This window comes from Crotalus tigris, unplaced genomic scaffold, assembly GCF_016545835.1.
Source record: "Crotalus tigris isolate CLP2741 ecotype Arizona unplaced genomic scaffold, ASM1654583v1 scf7180000017772.1543713, whole genome shotgun sequence".
NCBI classification, from domain to species: Eukaryota; Metazoa; Chordata; class Lepidosauria; order Squamata; family Viperidae; genus Crotalus; species Crotalus tigris.
In genome coordinates this window covers 481,269-500,616 of record NW_024096623.1, presented here as the reverse complement: position 1 = coordinate 500,616, position 19,348 = coordinate 481,269, and the positions used below count along the sequence as shown (strand labels likewise).

Below are 19,348 nucleotides of genomic sequence, written 5' to 3'. Positions count from 1 at the left end.
AATAGAGAAATTAAAATTCTCTAACAGGCTATAATTTCTTTTTGTGTGAAGATCTATGCAAACAATGAGTTATGCAGCTCTACTTTCTTCTGCCTGTTACTTCCTTGCCATCTTCTCTCTTTAGTGGACCAACCCTTTCCTTGATTTTTTTTCTTGTTATTAATATGTTGAAAGAAACTTTTTTATTATCTTTGATTTAGGGCAAGTCTTTGTTCATTCTGAGCCTTTGCTTTCCTGACTTCTTTGCAGATTCTGGCTTTCTGCTGATATTCTTCCTTAGTTATGTGTCCCTCTTTCCATTTTTTTGTACTTGTCCTTTTTGTCTTTGAGTTTATCAGAGAGATCTTTGTGCAACCATCATAGTTTCTTATTAGATTTCTTGATTTTAGTAAAAGATCCTTTCATTCAAAGAAATGGAGTCAAGGATCTTTCTTTCCTAAATGTCTCGGGGCAGACCTGACTGTTTGAGGCAGTTCACAAAACAGGAGGATTCTGCTAGTACAGAGATACCCAAAAGCTGCTAATATAAAGCAGTGGTTCTCAACCTTTTTAATACCGTGACCCCAACTGGTCGTAAGTCGAGGACTTTCCCTGCCCAGGAGCACCGCGCATGCGTGGTGCTGCCCCCTGCGCCGGCCGAAGCGTAGCAGAATGGGACTTTTGGCGAGCTCAGCAGGGCAGAGACAGCCTGGACAATTCCTATTGGCTTTTAAAAGCCAATAGAATTAGACTCTATTCAAGAGAGTCTATTCTATTGGCTTTCAAAAGCCAATAGAATAAAAGGGAGTAGCACAACTAAGGAAAAGGGGAAAAAATGGCGGACTGTGTTGTTTGGTGACCCCCGTGAAATGGTCATTCGACCCCAAATGGGGTCCCGACCCACAGGTTGAGAACTGCTGATATAAAGTGACTGTGTGGCATAAGGCAACCACCAGAAAATACAGTCACTTCCCAGGTTATTCAGAAAATACAAATGTAAAGAGAAATAACCAGCCAAAATTATCCCCATCATGCATATGCATGTGTGAAAAGGACCGCATATTGAACCACAATAATGAATGGCTAACATAAATCAACAGATACAAAAGATGGATAAATGTATAGTACACTGTCAGGCTGCCAGATGTGGAGCAACTCGGCGCATTACGGATGAACACAATCAACGGGCCGATGACTCGCTCAAGAAGCCGGGCGCAGAGGCAGGTTGTTATATAGGCTAGCTCCCAGACCTCCTTTTACTCCAACTCTGACGACATTGGCAGTCAGGCCAACGAAAGCTTAGTGATTTTTTTAACCACAGTCTTGTTTATATTAAACAGTCTGGTTTATTCTATCCTGGTGTTCATTTTTCTTTCTTTTTCTTTCTTTCTTTTAACTTAGGCTAATAGTACACTGCTTAAAAATACAATCACATCTTTTCAAAAGCTCCCCTTTCCTTTACTCTTTAAGTTGAGATTCTTCCCAAATGAAATATAACAGTATTATTATATATAATTGGAGAAAAAAAGATCCTGTGCAAACAGGGAATACAAAACTCTTGATTTTAATGCCTTTTTTTAATATTCACATCATATTGTAACTATACATACAACATAGGATATTTCTAGTAGAAAACTCAGGAGTTTTTTTTCCTTTCTGTGAGTAATATTGTTGTAATTCTCTGTGAGAATATGCTTGAGAAACAGGGAGGAGGAGCCACAGATTAGATATGAGCCATAGTGGTGCAGTGGTTAGAATGCAGTATTGCAGGCTAACTCTGCTCACATTGCTAGGAGTTCGATTCCTTCGATTCTTACTGGCTCAAGGTTGACTCAACTTTCCATCCTTCCAAGTTTGGTAAAATGAGGACCCAGATTGTTGGAGGCAATATGCTGACTCTGTAAACTGCTTAGGGAGGGCTGTAAAGCAGGGGTCCCCAACCTGTGGCCCATGGTCCGCTACTGGGTCATGGCCTATTTACAACCAGGCTGTTTGAGTGGCGAGCCAGCACACGTTTGCTCACAGCCCCACTTGAACTCGTGGTAGGTACCAGCGCTTGCAGCCCCACTTGTGTGAGTGGCATGCACCCACTCTTCAGACAAAATCATCCCCTCTCCCCCCCCCCGTGTTGAAATGCCAACCCAGAAAGTTTGGGGAATGCTGCTGTAAAGCACTGTGAGATGATATATAAGTCTAAGTGCTAGCATTATTGCTAATGGTCAGATAAGCAGCAATTGAGCCCACAGAAGCAATGGACAAAGCATGGCAAACTTCTTAGGAGGGAGTCTTCATAATTTCTTAAACTGTAATGATGATGGAATAGATGTACTTTCAGACTTGCAAGATTTTGTTACTATAACCTTATAGTAAAGGTGGTGTTAGTACTCATGATTGATACTTCTTGTCTCAGCCTATCTCATAGGACTAGCATTTGGTTTACAAAACCATGGCTGGGATTTAGGGATTATAATAACCCTTGCATTAGTTTTATATTACTATACTGTATAATAATACCCATTTATTGTATAATAACCCCCCTATTGCTTTAAATGATGCATCCATGTCAGACAGCTGATTTCTGATATCATGAAGAAGTCACTGATCATAATGAAGCATACTGAAAGGGGGAAATAGAGCTCTTCAGAGATTTTCTGCTAACATCAATTGACTGATTTTGGATACTATGCACCTTGATGCACATCAACAGTGCTGAAGCTATTTGCTATTTAGGGACTAGATTATTTTGCACTAGCTTTGTGAAATGACGGAAACAAATCATTTCAGGCAACTAACTGATCTTGGGATTCATAAAATATTATTTACAGCTGGAAAGGGAAATGTTCTGGGTCAGATATCAGAAGCCCATTAAATATATATTCTTCTACTACTTGTCCAACAAGAAGACTGTTCTGCCCCATCCCCTTCTGACTTTACCTAAGACTTACTGCTTTATGTTCACTCAAATTAAATACAACTTATACAATCACTTTCTAATTATATGTTTAATATAATATGTTTTCTGTCATAAAATCTATAGTTTAGTCATAACTTTTGAAGATCCCTAGAGTTTGTTGATTCACATGTACCTCAGAGACCTTAGAAGACTAAGTTGGATAGCCAATTGTCTCTCCTCCCATTATTATGCAGCACTAGTATGAATTGCAATTTCCTATAGCCCAGTGCAGTTCACCATTCTGAAACCTTCTTTAAGGAGCAATTATCTACCTGATGCTGGCCTCCAAGATAAAGATCCTGGTCACATTGCTTGATTATTTGCTTTCTGAGACTATAAAAAGGATGTGCTTGCTGTAGGTTTGGAAGTCTTAAAGGAGTCTCTGAGGTCTTTGAATTCCATTTGACATTTCCGACACATAAGACCTCATTTGATGTGGGCCTAGCTCTGAAGTGAGATAGATGTGGAAGATTGCCAGGATTAGTGTTAAAATTACCAAGCATTTATTAAGATTTTAAAAAACATAGTTCATTCTTTGTCTGCCTACGCTGTTAGCACTAAACATTAAAATACAGTGAAACCTCAATTTAATAGATTACTTGGGTTGATAAGATCCATTATTCCCAATAATCCATAAAGTTGGAAAGAATATCATCCATGATACTGCCATTATGCAAATTACATACAATACTATAAATACTGGGCACAATGGCTCAGTAGTTAAAGACACTAAGCTTATCAGCTGGAAAGTTGACAGCCTGGGTTCAAGACCTGAGCATTGCACAACAGGGTGAGCTCCTATTCCTTGCTCCTGCCCACCTATCAGTTCAAAAGCATGAAATGTGAGTAGCTTAATAGGTACCATTTAGGTGGGGAGGTAGCAGCATTCTGTGCACTTTTGGTGGATAGCCATGCTAGCCACATGACCACGGAAAATGTCTTCAGACAGTGCTTGCTCCCTTGGCCAAGAAAGAGAGATGAGCAACAGGTCCTAGAGTTGGACATTACTGGACAGGAAAATCATTACCTTTACCTTCCTATAAATGCATCAGAATTGTTTGTCTGTTGTATCTAAAATCCATTTTATTGAGATCTGCTGAATCAAGGTTTTGCCACGGCAAGGAAACTGTTAATTATACAGTCTGAGAAAATGTTATCAATTAATATTCAGTGGTTCTGAATATTAGCCTAGAAGTCATTTAACTATCAAACTAAAAATTCAAAACAGCCTGACACTGTTACTTGAAACAAAGATATTTATTTCTGAATCAGAAGAAAAACTTGAATTCTGTCTCTCTTCCTGTTAGATTAACCATATCTGCGGAATGCCCCATGCAACTTGAAGACTTTCCCATGGATGCCCATGCTTGCCCATTAAAATTTGGAAGCTGTAAGTGCTTTATTCTCTTTAATACAATTTTTAAATAGTTTTGGATGGAACTGCATAACTCAGTCAAGAATTTGACACTACTCTACAGTATGTTTTCAAGGCTTATTCTTAGTAATATGCTTACATATTTCCTGGACTGAGATGTATCTTGGCATACTGTTGTATATAATTGATCACATATTGTCAAATATTGTTGTGTACTGCTTTAGTTGACATTTAGAAATGTGTACACTGAAAGAACATACTAGCACTTGGTAGAGTAGCAGTGAATATACCAGATGCTAGGATGTCGATCTGTACAGTGATCAGCATAATGCAAGGAATAGTTTTCCCTGTAACACTTTGTGGAAGCAAAAGTTGATCTTTGAAAAAGAAGGATAAGAGAGAATTATTGAGGATTTTGAATTCTGGTGTTGGAGAAGACTCCTCAGAATAGCAGGGTTAGTTAAGAAAAGAAACAAATGAATAATTGAATAAATCAACCCAGACATCTCACTCAAAGTGCAAATGACTAGGTTCAAATTATCACACTTCACACATAAAGGATAAGATTTAGCTCTTTTTACGAGTCTATCATGCTAGGAAACATAAAAGGAAAGAGAAGAAGAGGATGGAAGCAACAAGGTGCACGGAATGAAATACAGCAGTGATTGGTGCACATTGGAAGGCCTGTAAGATGAGGCTGGGGAAATCTATCTACGTGATTGCTAAAACTCAACACTGACTTGATGAAAGATATATAATCTACCAAGCAATCGTATTGGGGAAAGTATACCTCCAAATGCATTTTTTTGAACAAAAAGATTATTTATGTCTCTTCAAATATGCATTTAAATGCAGATTAAATTTATTTTTAAATACAGTTTTCTTTAACAGCATAAGTTTTTAATGGTCACAGATTAATATTAGAACCTAGATAAAATATAACCAAAAAAGGTGATCCATCCCTGAAATGTTGGTAGTTGATTTCTGATAATCTCAGTGACAAATAGATACTCATTCTCTGCACTGGGATGACTTTGTAGCCAGCAGCCAAAAGGGTGAACAGCTCTTATCAGAAATGAATTCACTTATCTATAGTTTTGCTGTGAGCCACAAGTAATGATACTTGAAGGTTATAGGCGGTACTATTTGGAATATTTCAAATAGAGCAAATAAAAAGAGGCTAATAACCTATGTATTGTCAAGCTATCTTGTGAATCTTGTCAATGGAGGAAAAAGTATTTTGAAACCTTTCACTGAACATGAAAGAAAAACTACACGACTCACTTATTCATCAGAATTTGAAAGCAGAGATTCTGGGATGATTGTAGTTTAGGTTTTTATATTTCTAGGCAATGATAATCTCATTCATTCTCCAGTAACATTAACTCAAGTTTTTGTGTACGGTGTTGTTGACTGTTCTGTGCTTTGCATAGTAGAGACAGAAATTTTTTGCCTCAGGGTGCCTTTTGTCTTTCCTCAGGTAATACAGGGCAGGATTTATTGCTCTTTGTACAGATACAGACATATTACCTTTTGGCATGCCATAGTCTGAGATCCAGGATAAGGGAGGTATCATTGGTTCCCACTTGTATAGCAGTCATCCTGGTGAATATATGCAAATAATCCAACACAGGTAAAACATGCCACTCTATGGACACAATGTGGAGAAAATGTATCATTCTTGAAAAATATATAGCAGCAACTACATGTGGTGACAATTACACTCTCTCATCCTAAGCTTCCTGCTTAAATAGCAAAGGATGGAGTGAGTATAAGAGAAGGTGATTGGAGCAGAGAATATCACAGATGTGGTGAAAAGAGATGTTGCTTTTCAGTTTGGATTTAATATTGCTATGTATAAACTCCCTTTCCCTTTCAACTTTGAGAGTGGGATTAGAAATGCAGCTAAGTGTTTTGTTCACTCATAAGCTTAATATGATTAATGTGGATCTTTTGGGAGAGCACAGCGGGGCAAAAAATAATGTTCAATTTTTTAAGCTATAATTTTTCACTGAAAATGGGGGGGGTGTTACTTTTGTATTTTAGTGGCATGGTGTGGAGGTAATCTGTGGACCACTGAAAAGGGACTCTTATTTGTGCCATACGTTGCTTTACTCTATTAATGCCGTGTTTCCCCGAAAGTAAGACCCTGTCTTACTTTCTTTTGGGTTCTGAAATAAGCAGAAGGTTTTACTTTCAGGGAGGGCTTACTTTTTACCGGTACCAGTACCAGTAGGCCGTGAGAGCATGGGGGTGGGGCAGGGCCTATGTATGGGGTGGAGAAGCAACACGGCAGCAAGAGCATGGTGGCGGACCAGATATGGTACGGGTGTGGTCGTGGTAGGTGGCAGTGGAAAGGGTGCCGAACCTGGGGCTGGGCAAGTGGACCTGTCAGAATCCAATTATATTTCATCTTTAATTATCAAATATAGAAACTCCCAATTCTGCCTTCTCTGGATTCTGCCATAAGAGGGAGAGAAGGGGGAGAACAAAGGGGCTTTATGGCCCTCACTTCCTTCAGTAGACTTCTAGGGAGCTGAATGTGTTTATTGCAACTTCAAAGAGAGACTTTGAATGTAAATAGCAACAAAGAACTTTACCATCACAAAAGAGAGCTAATTACCTTTCATGTAGTTATCTGAAGTCTCCATACAGACAAAAGAAAGGAGCAAGGGGGTGGAATTGTGATGCCTGAAACTATCACTGGAAGGGGAGGTGATTGGGTGGGACTGCTGGGGAACCCCTTAAAACCTTGAAAGGGAGAGCTTGGACCCCAAGTCCTGTCTAGCATGCCTGCAACAACTTCTTCTTAATAAAGGATTCCTGTTGGAAGAATTATTCCAAGAGTTCTGTCTTCTTAAGATGCAAAGTGGGGTGGGTCCTTACATTAGACAGGACTTGCAAAATTAATCCACCTGGAAGGGAGACCCTTGCCGGGGGATTTTGCAAAAATTTACCATGTCAGACAATGGAGCAAGAGAGGGGGAAAACTCCCTGGAAAGAGAGCCGCTGACCCAGTTGGAACCTTGCCAGATGTTGGGATCTGAGAGGTCAGATTCCTCGGGAGAAGAAGTGGTGGAGACACAGGACCACAAGCCTCGCTGGTCGATGGGCGTTGGAAAGAAAAGTGAGTGGGGAAAGGAATCAAGAAAGGTGACCCTGAGACGGGGGACCAAGCAACCAGAATGGAAGCAGGAGATGGAGAAATCCCTGCACGCAAGTGAAGAGGGAGGAAGCTGGGCACCGTACTCAGACTGGATCCTAGAGAAAGCTATTGACCTGATGAAGAGAACTCTCAGCTTCCTAGGAGAGGAGAATACTGAGCCCTACGGCCGCCCCAGCTCCTGGAGCCGCAAAGGGAGAGACACCGAGGGGGACGTGGAACCTGCAACCCCAGGGACATCTACTGATCCAGGAGCCCCCACCCCCTACCGGACCACAGATGGCAATCTGGACGGAAGACACTACCACCCACAACGGAGGCACCGATCCATTCCAAGACGTCCACCGTTGGAGGTGAAATTCAAAGGGGAGCCAACACGCTTGGGGTTTTTCCTAACCCAAGTCCTCAGCTACATGGAGGAATATGGGCAGGACATTCCCAGCGACAAAGCCCGCATCCGGATAGTGCAATCTGCCCTGGATGGACCAGCTGCAGATTGGGTGGTGAACTTGCATGACTCCAATGCCCCAGAACTCAGTAACTTCAACCGTTTCATGTCCTCTTTGAGAAGACGATTTGAAGACCCCCTGGCTGATCGCAAAGCCCGTGAAAGTATAAAAACGATGAGGCAAGGCAAACGCCCAGTGGCTGAGTATACACAAGAATTCCGGGCCATTGCCAGCAAACTGAATTGGCCAGAAGACATCCTCCTTGGCCATTTCAAAGACGGACTAAACTATGATCTATATGATGCTTGCCTGCCCCGAGGGGACCCACCTCGACTTGAGGAATGGTATGTCTTGGCAGAGGAAGCAGAGATCGACATATTGAAGAGGCACCGCCGAGGAAAACAATGGAGCCGCCCCCCGCCTGAGCTGACACACCAACCGGTGAAATCATCGGATACAGCCAAGAAGCAAATGGGGTGTTTCAAGTGCGGAAGAGAAGGGCATCGAGCTGTAGAATGCCGCTCAAAGGCCCCCCAGCACAACCCAGACAGATCCCCAATCAACAAACCCGGAAAGTCTTCAGCTAAGCCAAAAGAAACAGCCATGAGAATGATGGAAATTGCAGAACCCCCCACTTCTGCTCACCAAGGGGAAAGAACTCCAGCCTACACCACAGGGCCGGTGGATGCCTCAGATGACAGCTCGGAGGGCGAACCCCTGGTAAGTGGATGCATCACACCCATCCTCAAAACAGTGACTATATTAATCCCCCCCCATGCCCGAAGCTGTGAAGGTGAAAGCCTTAATAGACTCTGGCTGCACCCGCTGCCTCATTAGCCCAACACTAGTGGGGAATCTGGGCATCCCATCCAGGAGACTGGAACAACCAATCTATTTGGCCAGCTAGATGGATCCATAGCAGGGGGGGTGCCAGCTACCCTAGCCACTCTGCCAATACACCTCTCCCTGGGCAACCATGAAGAAGACATAACGTTTGTGGTGACCCCAGGTATGGAATGCCCAATGATAATCTTGCCCCTCACTAACTTACTAAAAACGAAGGGAGCATCCTCAGTAAAATCTAGCCAGCCACTAACATGGACAATGGAGTGCCAAGCAGCGTTTGAGAGACTAAAGAGACTTTTTTCTGCCGAACCAGTACTAAGGCACCCAGATATGGACAAGCCCTTCATAATACAGGCAGATGCAAGTGATGTGGCAGTGGGGGCTGTGCTATTACAAGAAAATAATGATGCAGTATTGCAACCCTGTGCATATATATCCAAGAAACTCACGGACACAGAACAGCGCTGGCCCGTATGGGAGAAGGAGGCTTATGGGATACATTGGGCATTACTCACGTGGCGACAGTTCCTGGAAAGCAACAAAATCCCCTTCCAGGTGTGGACCGATCACAAAAATTTAGAAGCCCTGAAAACGTCCAGGAAACTCAATCCCAAACAAGCCTGCTGGTCTCAGCATTTTCACCAGTTCCAGTTTAAACTCAAACATTTACCAGGGAGAAAGAACTTCCTGGCAGATGCTCTATCTCGCATGCCTCAATATAACAGCGCACGAACCACAGACTTTAGACCAATAATGGCAGAGTCACAACTGGCAGCACCAGTAACCACAAGAACCCAAGCCAAATTAAAACCACAACTGGACAGCCAAACTGGAATTGAATTCAGAAAAAGTTTGGAAACAGATGAATGGTTCCAGAAAAACAAAAATGTGTGCACAATGAGAGACGGGTTGCCTTGGGTAGGGGAAAAGTTATATATACCAACAACCCAAAGAATCACGTTCATGCAGCTTTGCCATGACACAAAATCAGCAGGGCATTTTGGATTTGTAAAAACTTTACACTTAATTAAACGGCAATTTTGGTGGCCATCAATAAAAAAGGACATAGAAAGTTATGTTGCCAGCTGCCCAACCTGTGCATCGGCAAAGAGGTTGCAAGGGAAGTCGCCAGGGCTATTACAACCAGTGGCAAGTCCCTCAGCCCCCTGGAGGGAAATAGCCATGGATTTTATAGTGGAATTGCCAGAAAGCAATGGGAATACTGTTATCTGGACAGTCACGGACCTATTTTCCAAACAGGTGCACTTTATCCCTTGCCAAAAGATTCCCACTGCAAAGGCCTTAGCAAAACTTTTCATCCAGCACATTTACAGATTGCACGGGGCACCCCAACGCATCATCTCTGATAGGGGAGTGCAATTTACGTCTGCATTTTGGAAGGAATTTTTATCCCTCTTAGGGACCACTCAGGGACTGACATCTAGCCATCATCCACAAGGGGATGGACAAACGGAACGGTGCCATTCGGTACTTGAGCAATATTTGAGATGTTTTTTAAATTTCCAACAGAGTGATTGGACGGACTTACTTCCTTTTGCAGAAGTTGCCTACAATAATGCAGTCCACTCCAGCACAGGCTACACTCCTTTTCAAATAGCCAACGGTCAAAGTTTCAACCCTATGCCAGAGTTAACCCCAAACGAACCAACGATCCCTTCACTGAAAGAATGGATGGAAAACCTACAAAACACCTGGCCAATAGTCAGAAAATCACTAGATGAAGCTAGGCGGGCATACAAAGCACAAGCCGATAAAAAAAGGGTTGAGCCTACACCATTCATTATAGGAGAAATGGTGTACTTATCTACAAAATACCTAAAGTCCCTACAGCCCTGTAAAAAACTTGGACCAAAATATATAGGACCTTTTCCAATTAAAAGAATCATAAATCCAGTAACAGTAGAATTAGAATTACCTCAGGCAAATACACCCAATTTTTCATTGCAGCTTGCTGAAAAGAGAGCATCAGTCACCTCTACGGCCAAAAATCCCCCCCCCACCACCTCCAATCATGGTGGAGGGTGAACAACACTTCGAAATAAAGGAAGTCCTTGACTCTAGGAGATATCATGGAGCAACTCAGTACCTAGTTGCCTGGAAACACCTCCCTGCCTCACAAAACGAGTGGGTCCATAAACGTCATGTCAGAGCCCCGAAACTATTGAAGAAGTTTCACACAGAGTATCCCAACAAGCCTAACTAACTTTTATACCTGTTTTGTTTTCTTGCAGGTGGATCTCTCTTATTGTTAAGAGGGGCCGGATGTCAGAATCCAATTATATTTCATCTTTAATTATCAAATATAGAAACTCCCAATTCTGCCTTCTCTGGATTCTGCCATAAGAGGGAGAGAAGGGGGAGAACAAAGGGGCTTTATGGCCCTCACTTCCTTCAGTAGACTTCTAGGGAGCTGAATGTGTTTATTGCAACTTCAAAGAGAGACTTTGAATGTAAATAGCATCAAAGAACTTTACCATCACAAAAGAGAGCTAATTACCTTTCATGTAGTTATCTGAAGTCTCCATACAGACGAAAGAAAGGAGCAAGGGGGTGGAATTGTGATGCCTGAAACTATCACTGGAAGGGGGGGTGATTGGGTGGGACTGCTGGGGAACCCCTTAAAACCTTGAATGGGAGAGCTTGGACCCCAAGTCCTGTCTAGCATGCCTGCAACCACTTCTTCTTAATAAAGGATTCCTGTTGGAAGAATTATTCCAAGAGTTCTGTCTTCTTAAGATGCAAAGTGGGGTGGGTCCTTACAGGGCCCTCTGCCAGCCTGCCAGGGCCCTTTGCCAGTGGCGGCCGGTGGAACTGGCTATCGCTGGCCCCATCCTCTTGGTCCCACTGCCTGCAGCCACAATGAACCAAACCCTCGGTGAGCCCCGGCTTCCACTTTCCCTGCCTGCTGGCCCTACTGCTGCTGGGACATTTCTTGGCCCCATCATGTGCCGTGCGGACACCAAGTGGCTGCCCCTGTGGGGCTCTTTGCCCTCCTGGCTGTGCTTCTTTGGACTGCCCTGCCGGGCTGCTCCTGCCTGGTGCAGGGCGAGTCAGCCCAGATCTTCTGTGCGATCGCCAGTGTGTCCCCCCACCAGCTTGCCAGAGCCGTTCACCAGCAGTCACAGATAAAACCGCACCACCCACACCTCTGCCTTTGGGCTGGTGAATGCCATCAACCTGCATGCCTATTTGGTGCTGCAGGCACCAGGCTAAAAAAAGTTCAATCAGAGATCTCATGAGAAGTTGGAAAATCTGACTAACTTTTTTTTTTGTCCCACAAACATGCAGCAAAGACTGAGAAGCGAACAGAGAAATGCAATGCAATTGAAAGGCAGGTTAGTAAAAAAACACTTGGGGAGGTGAGGGCATCTGGGTGGGGGTGGTGGCAACCTTACCCTGCGTGGCTTCAGCAGGTGTCCAGCGGGTGGAGGGAAGCAACTCCACCCCCACCACCTGCTTTGCCTCCTTACCTCACAGTGGCGGCAGGAGCAGCTGGTAGAGGCCAAAAGCGCCCAGCTGGTATGAGAGGTGCAATGCCCACCAGGGCCCGAAGAGTGCCAGGTTCAGCCCTTAGCCCAGTGCCTGCAGCACCAAGTAGGTGTGCAGGCTGGTGCACTCACCAACCCAAAGACAGAGGTGTGGGTGGCGTGGTGAAGGGCCCTGGCAGGCTGGCAGTCACATGGAAGATCTGGGCAGATTTACCCTTCACCAGGCAGGAGCAGCTCAGCAGGGCAGCCCAGAGTAGCGCGGCCAGGAGGGCAAAGAACCACGTGAGGCCAGCAGCAACGGCAGCCACTTGGCGTCCACATGGCACACGACACAGCTGAGAAATGTCCCAGCAGCAGTAGGATCAGTGGGCAGGGTGGGCGGAGGCTGGGGCTCACCGAGGGTTTGGTTCATTGCGGCCGCAAGCAAGCAGGCAGTGGGACAGAGAGGGCGGGGCCAGTGGTAGCCAGTTCCACCACTGGCGAAGGGCCCTGGCAGGCTGGCGGCGGGAGGGGGCGCTCTGGTGGCTGCACAGAAGATCTGGTCCAACTCGCCATGCTAGGGCTTACTTTTGGGGGAGGGCTTATGTTAGGCCCACCCCCCAAAAATCAGCTGGGGTTTATATTTTGAGTAGGGTTTACTTTCGGGAAAACACAAGTATGCAACAAGTGAATGGTGTTGCATGTGCTGGCCCTGCCTTTAGTGTGACCCTCAGCTGCCTATGTATTGGGGCAAGGAACATTAATCATACATTTTTGTCTCTGTGAACTAGAACTTTACTTGTGCAACATTTCTATTAAGGCCTGTAACAGACAATTCAATCATTTATTTTATTCTGTTACTGTCACAAGACCAATATTGAAAAGCACAGAGTAGAAGTTGGGAATAGCAAGAAGCAAGATATAAGATCACCCTTCTTTTGCTCTTCTCTTTCCAGAATATCTAATTGATTATCTAAGAATTGAAAGGAATTCTATAATACCATACTTCATCAACTCTTTGAAGACTTTTGGAGACCTGTCCCACCAACAAAGCCACAGAAATCCTTTCTGATTTGTTGGCATGTTGGTTAACATGCATCCATTCAGTTATATCTGGCTAGGAAAATGCTATTTGTTTTAAGTTTTTACCTTGTCCCTGGTATTCTGAACATACAGGGGTATTTTTCTTGTCATGACATAACACCCACAGTTATCCATCATATAACAATTTGCTAGCAACTTACTTCATAAATAAACAGGATCATGAGGAGGGAGAGAAGTTTGAATACAAAGCCTTTAATTAAAGCACTCACCAGACTGGTTCCTTTTAGTTATGTAATCAAAACAGAAATTTGTAGGTGCTGTGTAATTCAGAAAGCAAGTTCATGCTAGCAGTTTTCTAAATGTTTTATATCCTCAATGGTACCAATTTAAATATAATCATCTTTCTAGACCTTAAAAAAACCCTGGCCATGCTTGTTGAGTCCTCGGTGAATGGCAATGACAGCGCGAGACATTCTGTGGTTTCAGGAACTCTTTATTGCTCTTCAGTAGCCCCCTTTAAGAGAAGCCTCTCAGCTTCTCTTAAAGACAAATCCCGGGCCAAAAAGCAACATTTAGGCGTGCTGCACGCCTCGCACATGCGCATGAGCGCTGGCGCCAGCCAGTCTGGTCCCGGGCAGCTTGCAACTGCCCGGGACCATTGCAACGTCCCGAGCCTGCCTCTGCAGGCTCAGGACACAACACCCTTCCCCCCCGGCTAAGACTACATGAATAATTACACGCGACCTCAACACGAGCGTGGTGTGCCCACCCTTGTTCAATGGTACCATGCTATTGTTCTGGGCATTACTTCCCAGTGTCCCATTTCCGGCTTCCACAGAAACACACTCTTACTGTTTCTGCTTGGCCAGCAAAGTTATAAAATCTTCAAGATATTTGGGAGACCTCTTATCTCTCTGTGATCTGCGTAGGCCTTGATAATTCCCAGGTACACCTTGTTCAGAGGAGGCTATAGGTTCACCCCCTTTCTCAGACCCTGGTGGCCCCTGTGGACCATGCCCCGTTGCCTGGCCTGCTTGCTTGCCCACCGGGCTCATCAGACCAGGACTTTGCTCTCTCTCTAACCTGGTTGACCAGCCTAGTTGCAGGCGTTCTGTCCCCTCTAGGAGGCTGCCCCTGTTGGGCAACTCTGAAGAGTCTCTCGAGCCCACACTGGACCTAGCATGAGGCTGCCTTCCTCCACTCCCCAATTCCATAGTAGGACTGTCTGTAATTTCAGTACTGTCCCAAAACTCAGTTGCCCCCTCCGTTGAACCAGAGGGTTCAGGATCTGGATTTGGCCCTTCTATCACTTCCCTGTGGAAGTGTCCTTTTCTGGGAATGGTGGCTTTATTAGGCCAATTGTGTTGATTGTGTGCCAGCTCTCTTGCAATGTTTGAGTTATTAGGATGCTCCCGGTTATTCTCCCAGACTGGAGTGCTGAAAGGTGTAAGTGTGTAATGATTATGCCCCCGGGGTGACTCCCTGGCTGGAGTATGCACTGTAGCCTGTGTGCTAGCTGGTTCCCCTGAATTCCTGTTCGGAACACTCGTGGAATCTTGGGATAGGCCACCTGTGGCCTCTCTGTTGGGGCCTGGTTGCTGCCAACACCCTTCCCTTTGCCCGTAGGGGTCCCCCTCCCCCCCGGAAAAGAACCAGGAGTCTCTGAAGGTAAGTCCAGTCTTGTACGCAGCTGGTCGATATGCCGTCGTAGGATACGACCGTCATCCAAGGAGACCTCATAGGACAAAGGACCTGTAACCTTGCAAACTGTGGCAGGAACCCACAAGTGACCTGGCCCGTAGTTACGGGTCCATACTGGAGCACCCACTTGCAATTGCTTCGGTGCCCTGGGTTGTATACCCCTAGGAGGCAGTCTGTCCGGGTGCAACCGGTCAAGTTTAGTAGTCAGTTTGCGCCCCCAGCGAAGTTCAGCTGGGCTTCTCCCCATAGAAGTGGAAGGTGTAGTGCGGTAAGCAAGGAGGAAGTCAGCCAACCTGTGATGCCAGTCCCCATAGGTCAGTTTCTTTAAAGCATCCTTGGTGATGCGGACCATCCGTTCAGCCATCCCGTTGATGGAAGGGTGGAAAGGCGCAGAGGTGGCGTGACGAATCATGTTGGCTGTAAGAAAGCTTGGAATTCAGAAGAAGTGAATTGAGGGTCAGACACCAAAACATCCGGAAGCCCATGTGCAGCAAAAATCCCCCTCGGTACTTGGATAGTCTTTGCAGTGGTGGTGGAGGAGACAGGTACAACCTCAAGCCATTTTGAATAGCTATCAACCAGGACCAAGAAGAATTGACCCTGAAAGGGCCCAGCGTAATCGATGTGCACCCTAGACCATGGAGACTGTGTTTCTTCCCATCTATGCACAGGAGCCTGGGGCATTTCTGGGCGTGAGCGCTGACAAAGGTGGCAAGCGTGCACCTTAGCTTCAATTTCCTTGTCTAACCCAGGCCACCATAAATGGCTGCGCGCAAGCGCCTTCATTTGTACAATGCCAGGATGACCCTCGTGAAGGGAACCTAAGACCCTAGACCTCATTGAGGTAGGAATGACAACTCTGCTGCCCCACAGCAGACAACCCTGGAAAGTGGATAACTCGTTCCTTTTCAGCCAGAAACTCTGAAACTCAGTGCCTGGACAACCCTCTGGCCAACCAGACAAACCCAGGATAAGACACGAGAAAGTGTGAGATCTGTGGCTGATTCAGCAGCCACATCCCTGGCATTTAGAGGTGATTCAGGCAGTGCCTGAATTGAAAGGATGTTGATTGCCGGGGCAGGATCAGCCTCTACTACTTGTAAGGGTAATCTAATGAGGCCATCAGCATGGCCCATTTCCTTGCCAGGTTTGTGAATTAGAGAAAAGTCATAAGCTGACAGGAATATTGACCATCTGAGCATCCTGGGGGAGATGATGTGGGGGGGTCTGCTTGTTAGTGGTAAACAACCCCAACAAAGGCTTATGATCAGTGTAGACCGTGAAACGTCTGCCATACAAAAAATCATGGATTTTTTTAATTCCAGCAACAACAGCTAGGGCCTCCCTGTCTATCTGGACATAATTCCTTTCAGCAGAGGACAATGTTCTGGAGTAATAGGCAACAGGAACCTGAGTTCCATCTGGTCTGAGATGACTAAGTACTGCTCCTACTCCATACGGAGAAGCATCACAAGCGATGCACACAGGAAGAGTTTCATTGAAGTGTGCAAGCACATTGTTGGACGTTAGTAAGGCCTTAACCTCATTGAAGCTTGCTTCATGTGCCTGTGACCACTGCCACACTGCCTGTTTGTCCAAAAGCTTATGAAGTGGTTCAGCTACATTAGCCTTATTAGGAATGAATGAATTATAAAAATTCAAGAGTCCCAGAAAAGCTTGCAGTTCAGCTTTGGACTTAGGTCTAGGAGCTTGCAATATAGCTTTTAATTTGGACTCAGCAGGATGAATCCCATTGGCATCAATTTTGAATCCCAGAAAATCTATAGAAAGCACCCCAATTTTACATTTGTCCTTTTTAAGCTTGAGTCCTGTTTTCCGGAACCGCAGCAGGACAGCCCTCAATCTCTCAGCTAGATTTTGGGTGGAGTCTCCAGCAATTAAGACATCATCAAAATAGGGGCAAATCCCTGGTATGCGCCTCAAAGTATTTTCCATTGCACTTTGGAAAATTCCAGGAGCTACGTTTACTCCAAATTGTAGTCTCTTAACTTTGAATGCCCCCCTATGAGTTACAATGGTTTTTGCTACAGCAGCAGCTTCATCAACAGGCAGCTGTTGATAAGCCTGTGCTAAGTCAAGCTTTGCAAAAACACGTCCCCCCTTGAGGGAGGCCAGAATATGGCTGACTACAGGTACAGGATAGGCATGTTGTTGCAATGCCTTATTGAGAGTGCATTTGTAATCTGCACAGAGGCGAATGTCCCCATTAGCCTTAAGAGGCGTAACTATGGGAGTTTCCCAAGGACTGGAGTCAACAGGTTCTAAGATTCCTTGCTGAATTAATTTGTCTAATTCAGCATCAATTTTCCCTTTTAAAGCAAAAGGCACCTTTCTTGCTTTTACTCTGATAGGAGTGACAGTGGGGTCCAACTTCAAAGAGACTGGTGGCCCTTTGTATGTGCCCAGCTGTGGGCTGAAAACATCCACAAATTCTTTGCAGACTTCCTGTAAATCTACTGTCTGCATGCTATTGAGCCCTGTAACTTGTATTCCCAAGGCCTCAAACCAATCGAGTCCTATGAGACTCGTGCGCTCACCCCCCACTATCAATACATCTAATGGACCTTCAAAATCCTTATACTGCACATTAAGGGTGGCCTTCCCCTTAACACACACTTTGGAGTTTTGGAAGTCTGTTAGCACTATATTAGAAGGCCTAAGCTTGGCCTGAAAACCACTACCAGAGCAAATCTTTCTGAATGTGTGAATGGAAATGATTGAAAGTGCAGACCCAGTGTCTAGTTCCATGACCAATGGAATCCCTTGCAACTTCACCTTAAGTGACAATTTCTTTTTAAGTGGCTTGTGTGTGCCTGTCCTATAAATGCTTCTTCGTGAAGCACAGAAACCCACCCTGTTTTGGCTGGGGACCCTAGTACCTTTCAGGCGCAATTCTTCTCAGGGTTGTACCCTCTGACGGCCCAGACACACAGCTGCTATGTGGCCTTGCTTCCCACATGCTCTACAGATTGCAGAACGGAACTTGCAGTCGGTCCTCTTGTGGCGACCTCCACACCCGAAGCACTTGGGTACAGGTGAAGACCTTTCTTTGCCTTCCCTCTGCTTCCCTTCTTTGGTTGGGTAGAGATGATCTACTTCTTCATCAGGTTCCTCTTCCGAGCTTCCTTGGACTCCCTCGTGGTGCATGGAAACAGCTTCTGGAGTACTTCTGATAGGCCTCATATTCTTGATTGCCCCACTTGCTGCCTCTTCTGCAATAACCTCTCTCAAGGCATCTTGGAACGATATGTCCTCTTTAGTGAAAAGTCTTTGCTGCACATCTCTGTTTCTCAGTCCACATACAAATCTGTCTCTCAGCCTTTCCTCTAAGTCTTTAAACTCACAATGCTTAGCTGCTCTTCTTAATGCAGCAATGTATTCTTTAGCTGATTCGCCAGCCTGTTGATCCCTCTGTTCAAAAGTATGTCTCCAAGCAATAACAGATAACTTGGGTTGAAAATGCTCTTTTAATAATTTCTTTAAATCTGTGTAGGTAACAGATTCAAGAGGTGCAGGGGCTACTCAATTTTCAGCGATTTCAAATGCATCTTGACCACAAACACACAGTAGGGTGGCAGCCTTTAAGCCAACTTCTCTTACTTGATTAACTCTGAAATAATTTTCTGCTCAGGCCACATAAGACTCCCATCTATCTGGATGTGTAACATCAAACTCAGAAAGTTTCCCTATCTTTGCCATCTTCAGTAAAACAGGAAGGGTCTATCAGCCAGCTTACCTCCAACGAAGCTGTATTGGCAGGCAGTTGCTGAATTTAACGCCATTTCCTCGCTGTCTCAGGACTCCAGGGTAAGCTTACAATTCTTTGTGTAATTGTAAGGCCATCCCACCTTCGTCGCCAGTGTTGAGTCCTCGGTGAATGGCAATGACGGCGCGAGACATTCTGTGGTTTCAGGAACTCTTTATTGCTCTTCAGTAGCCCCCGTTACAACTCTGAGCAGCACAAGCCTCTCAGCCTCTCTTAAAGACAAATCCCGGCCCAAAAAGCAACATTTAGGCGCACTGCGCGCCTTGCGCAAGTGCGCGAGCACTGGCGCCAGCCAGTCTGGTCCCGGGCAGCTTGCAACTGCCCAGGACCATTGCAACGTCCCGAGCCTGCCTCTGCAGGCTCAGGACACAACAATGCTAATGTTATACAAACCACACCCAGCCTTACGATTTCAGTCATAAGTAGTAGTAATAGTAGAGGCAGTACTTGCTTACGCAGATATAAAATTTATGGCTCAGTTTAGAAGAGTTGCCTGGGGAAAAAAGGAAGAAATAGAAAAATACAGGGCTTGGACAGTTAGGAGAGGAAGGAACAAGAAAATC

The 19,348-nt window shown here is 45.0% G+C and overlaps 2 protein-coding genes across 5 annotated transcripts in view; one reads left to right on the top strand and one right to left on the bottom strand.

Annotated features, from left to right (window-relative positions):
* Positions 1-19,348, top strand: part of LOC120307269 (gamma-aminobutyric acid receptor subunit alpha-5) — a 213,742-nt gene that overhangs the window by 102,309 nt on the left and 92,085 nt on the right. For all 4 annotated transcript variants that reach the window (XM_039341829.1, XM_039341831.1, XM_039341832.1 and 1 more), the window contains one exon: positions 4,240-4,322. In XM_039341829.1, the coding sequence (XP_039197763.1) occupies positions 4,240-4,322 (83 nt within the window). The remainder of the gene's footprint in view (positions 1-4,239; positions 4,323-19,348) is intronic.
* The window catches only part of GABRB3 (gamma-aminobutyric acid type A receptor subunit beta3), a 543,595-nt gene that overhangs the window by 448,513 nt on the left and 75,734 nt on the right, over positions 1-19,348 (bottom strand). The gene's annotated exons all lie outside the window — the stretch shown is intronic.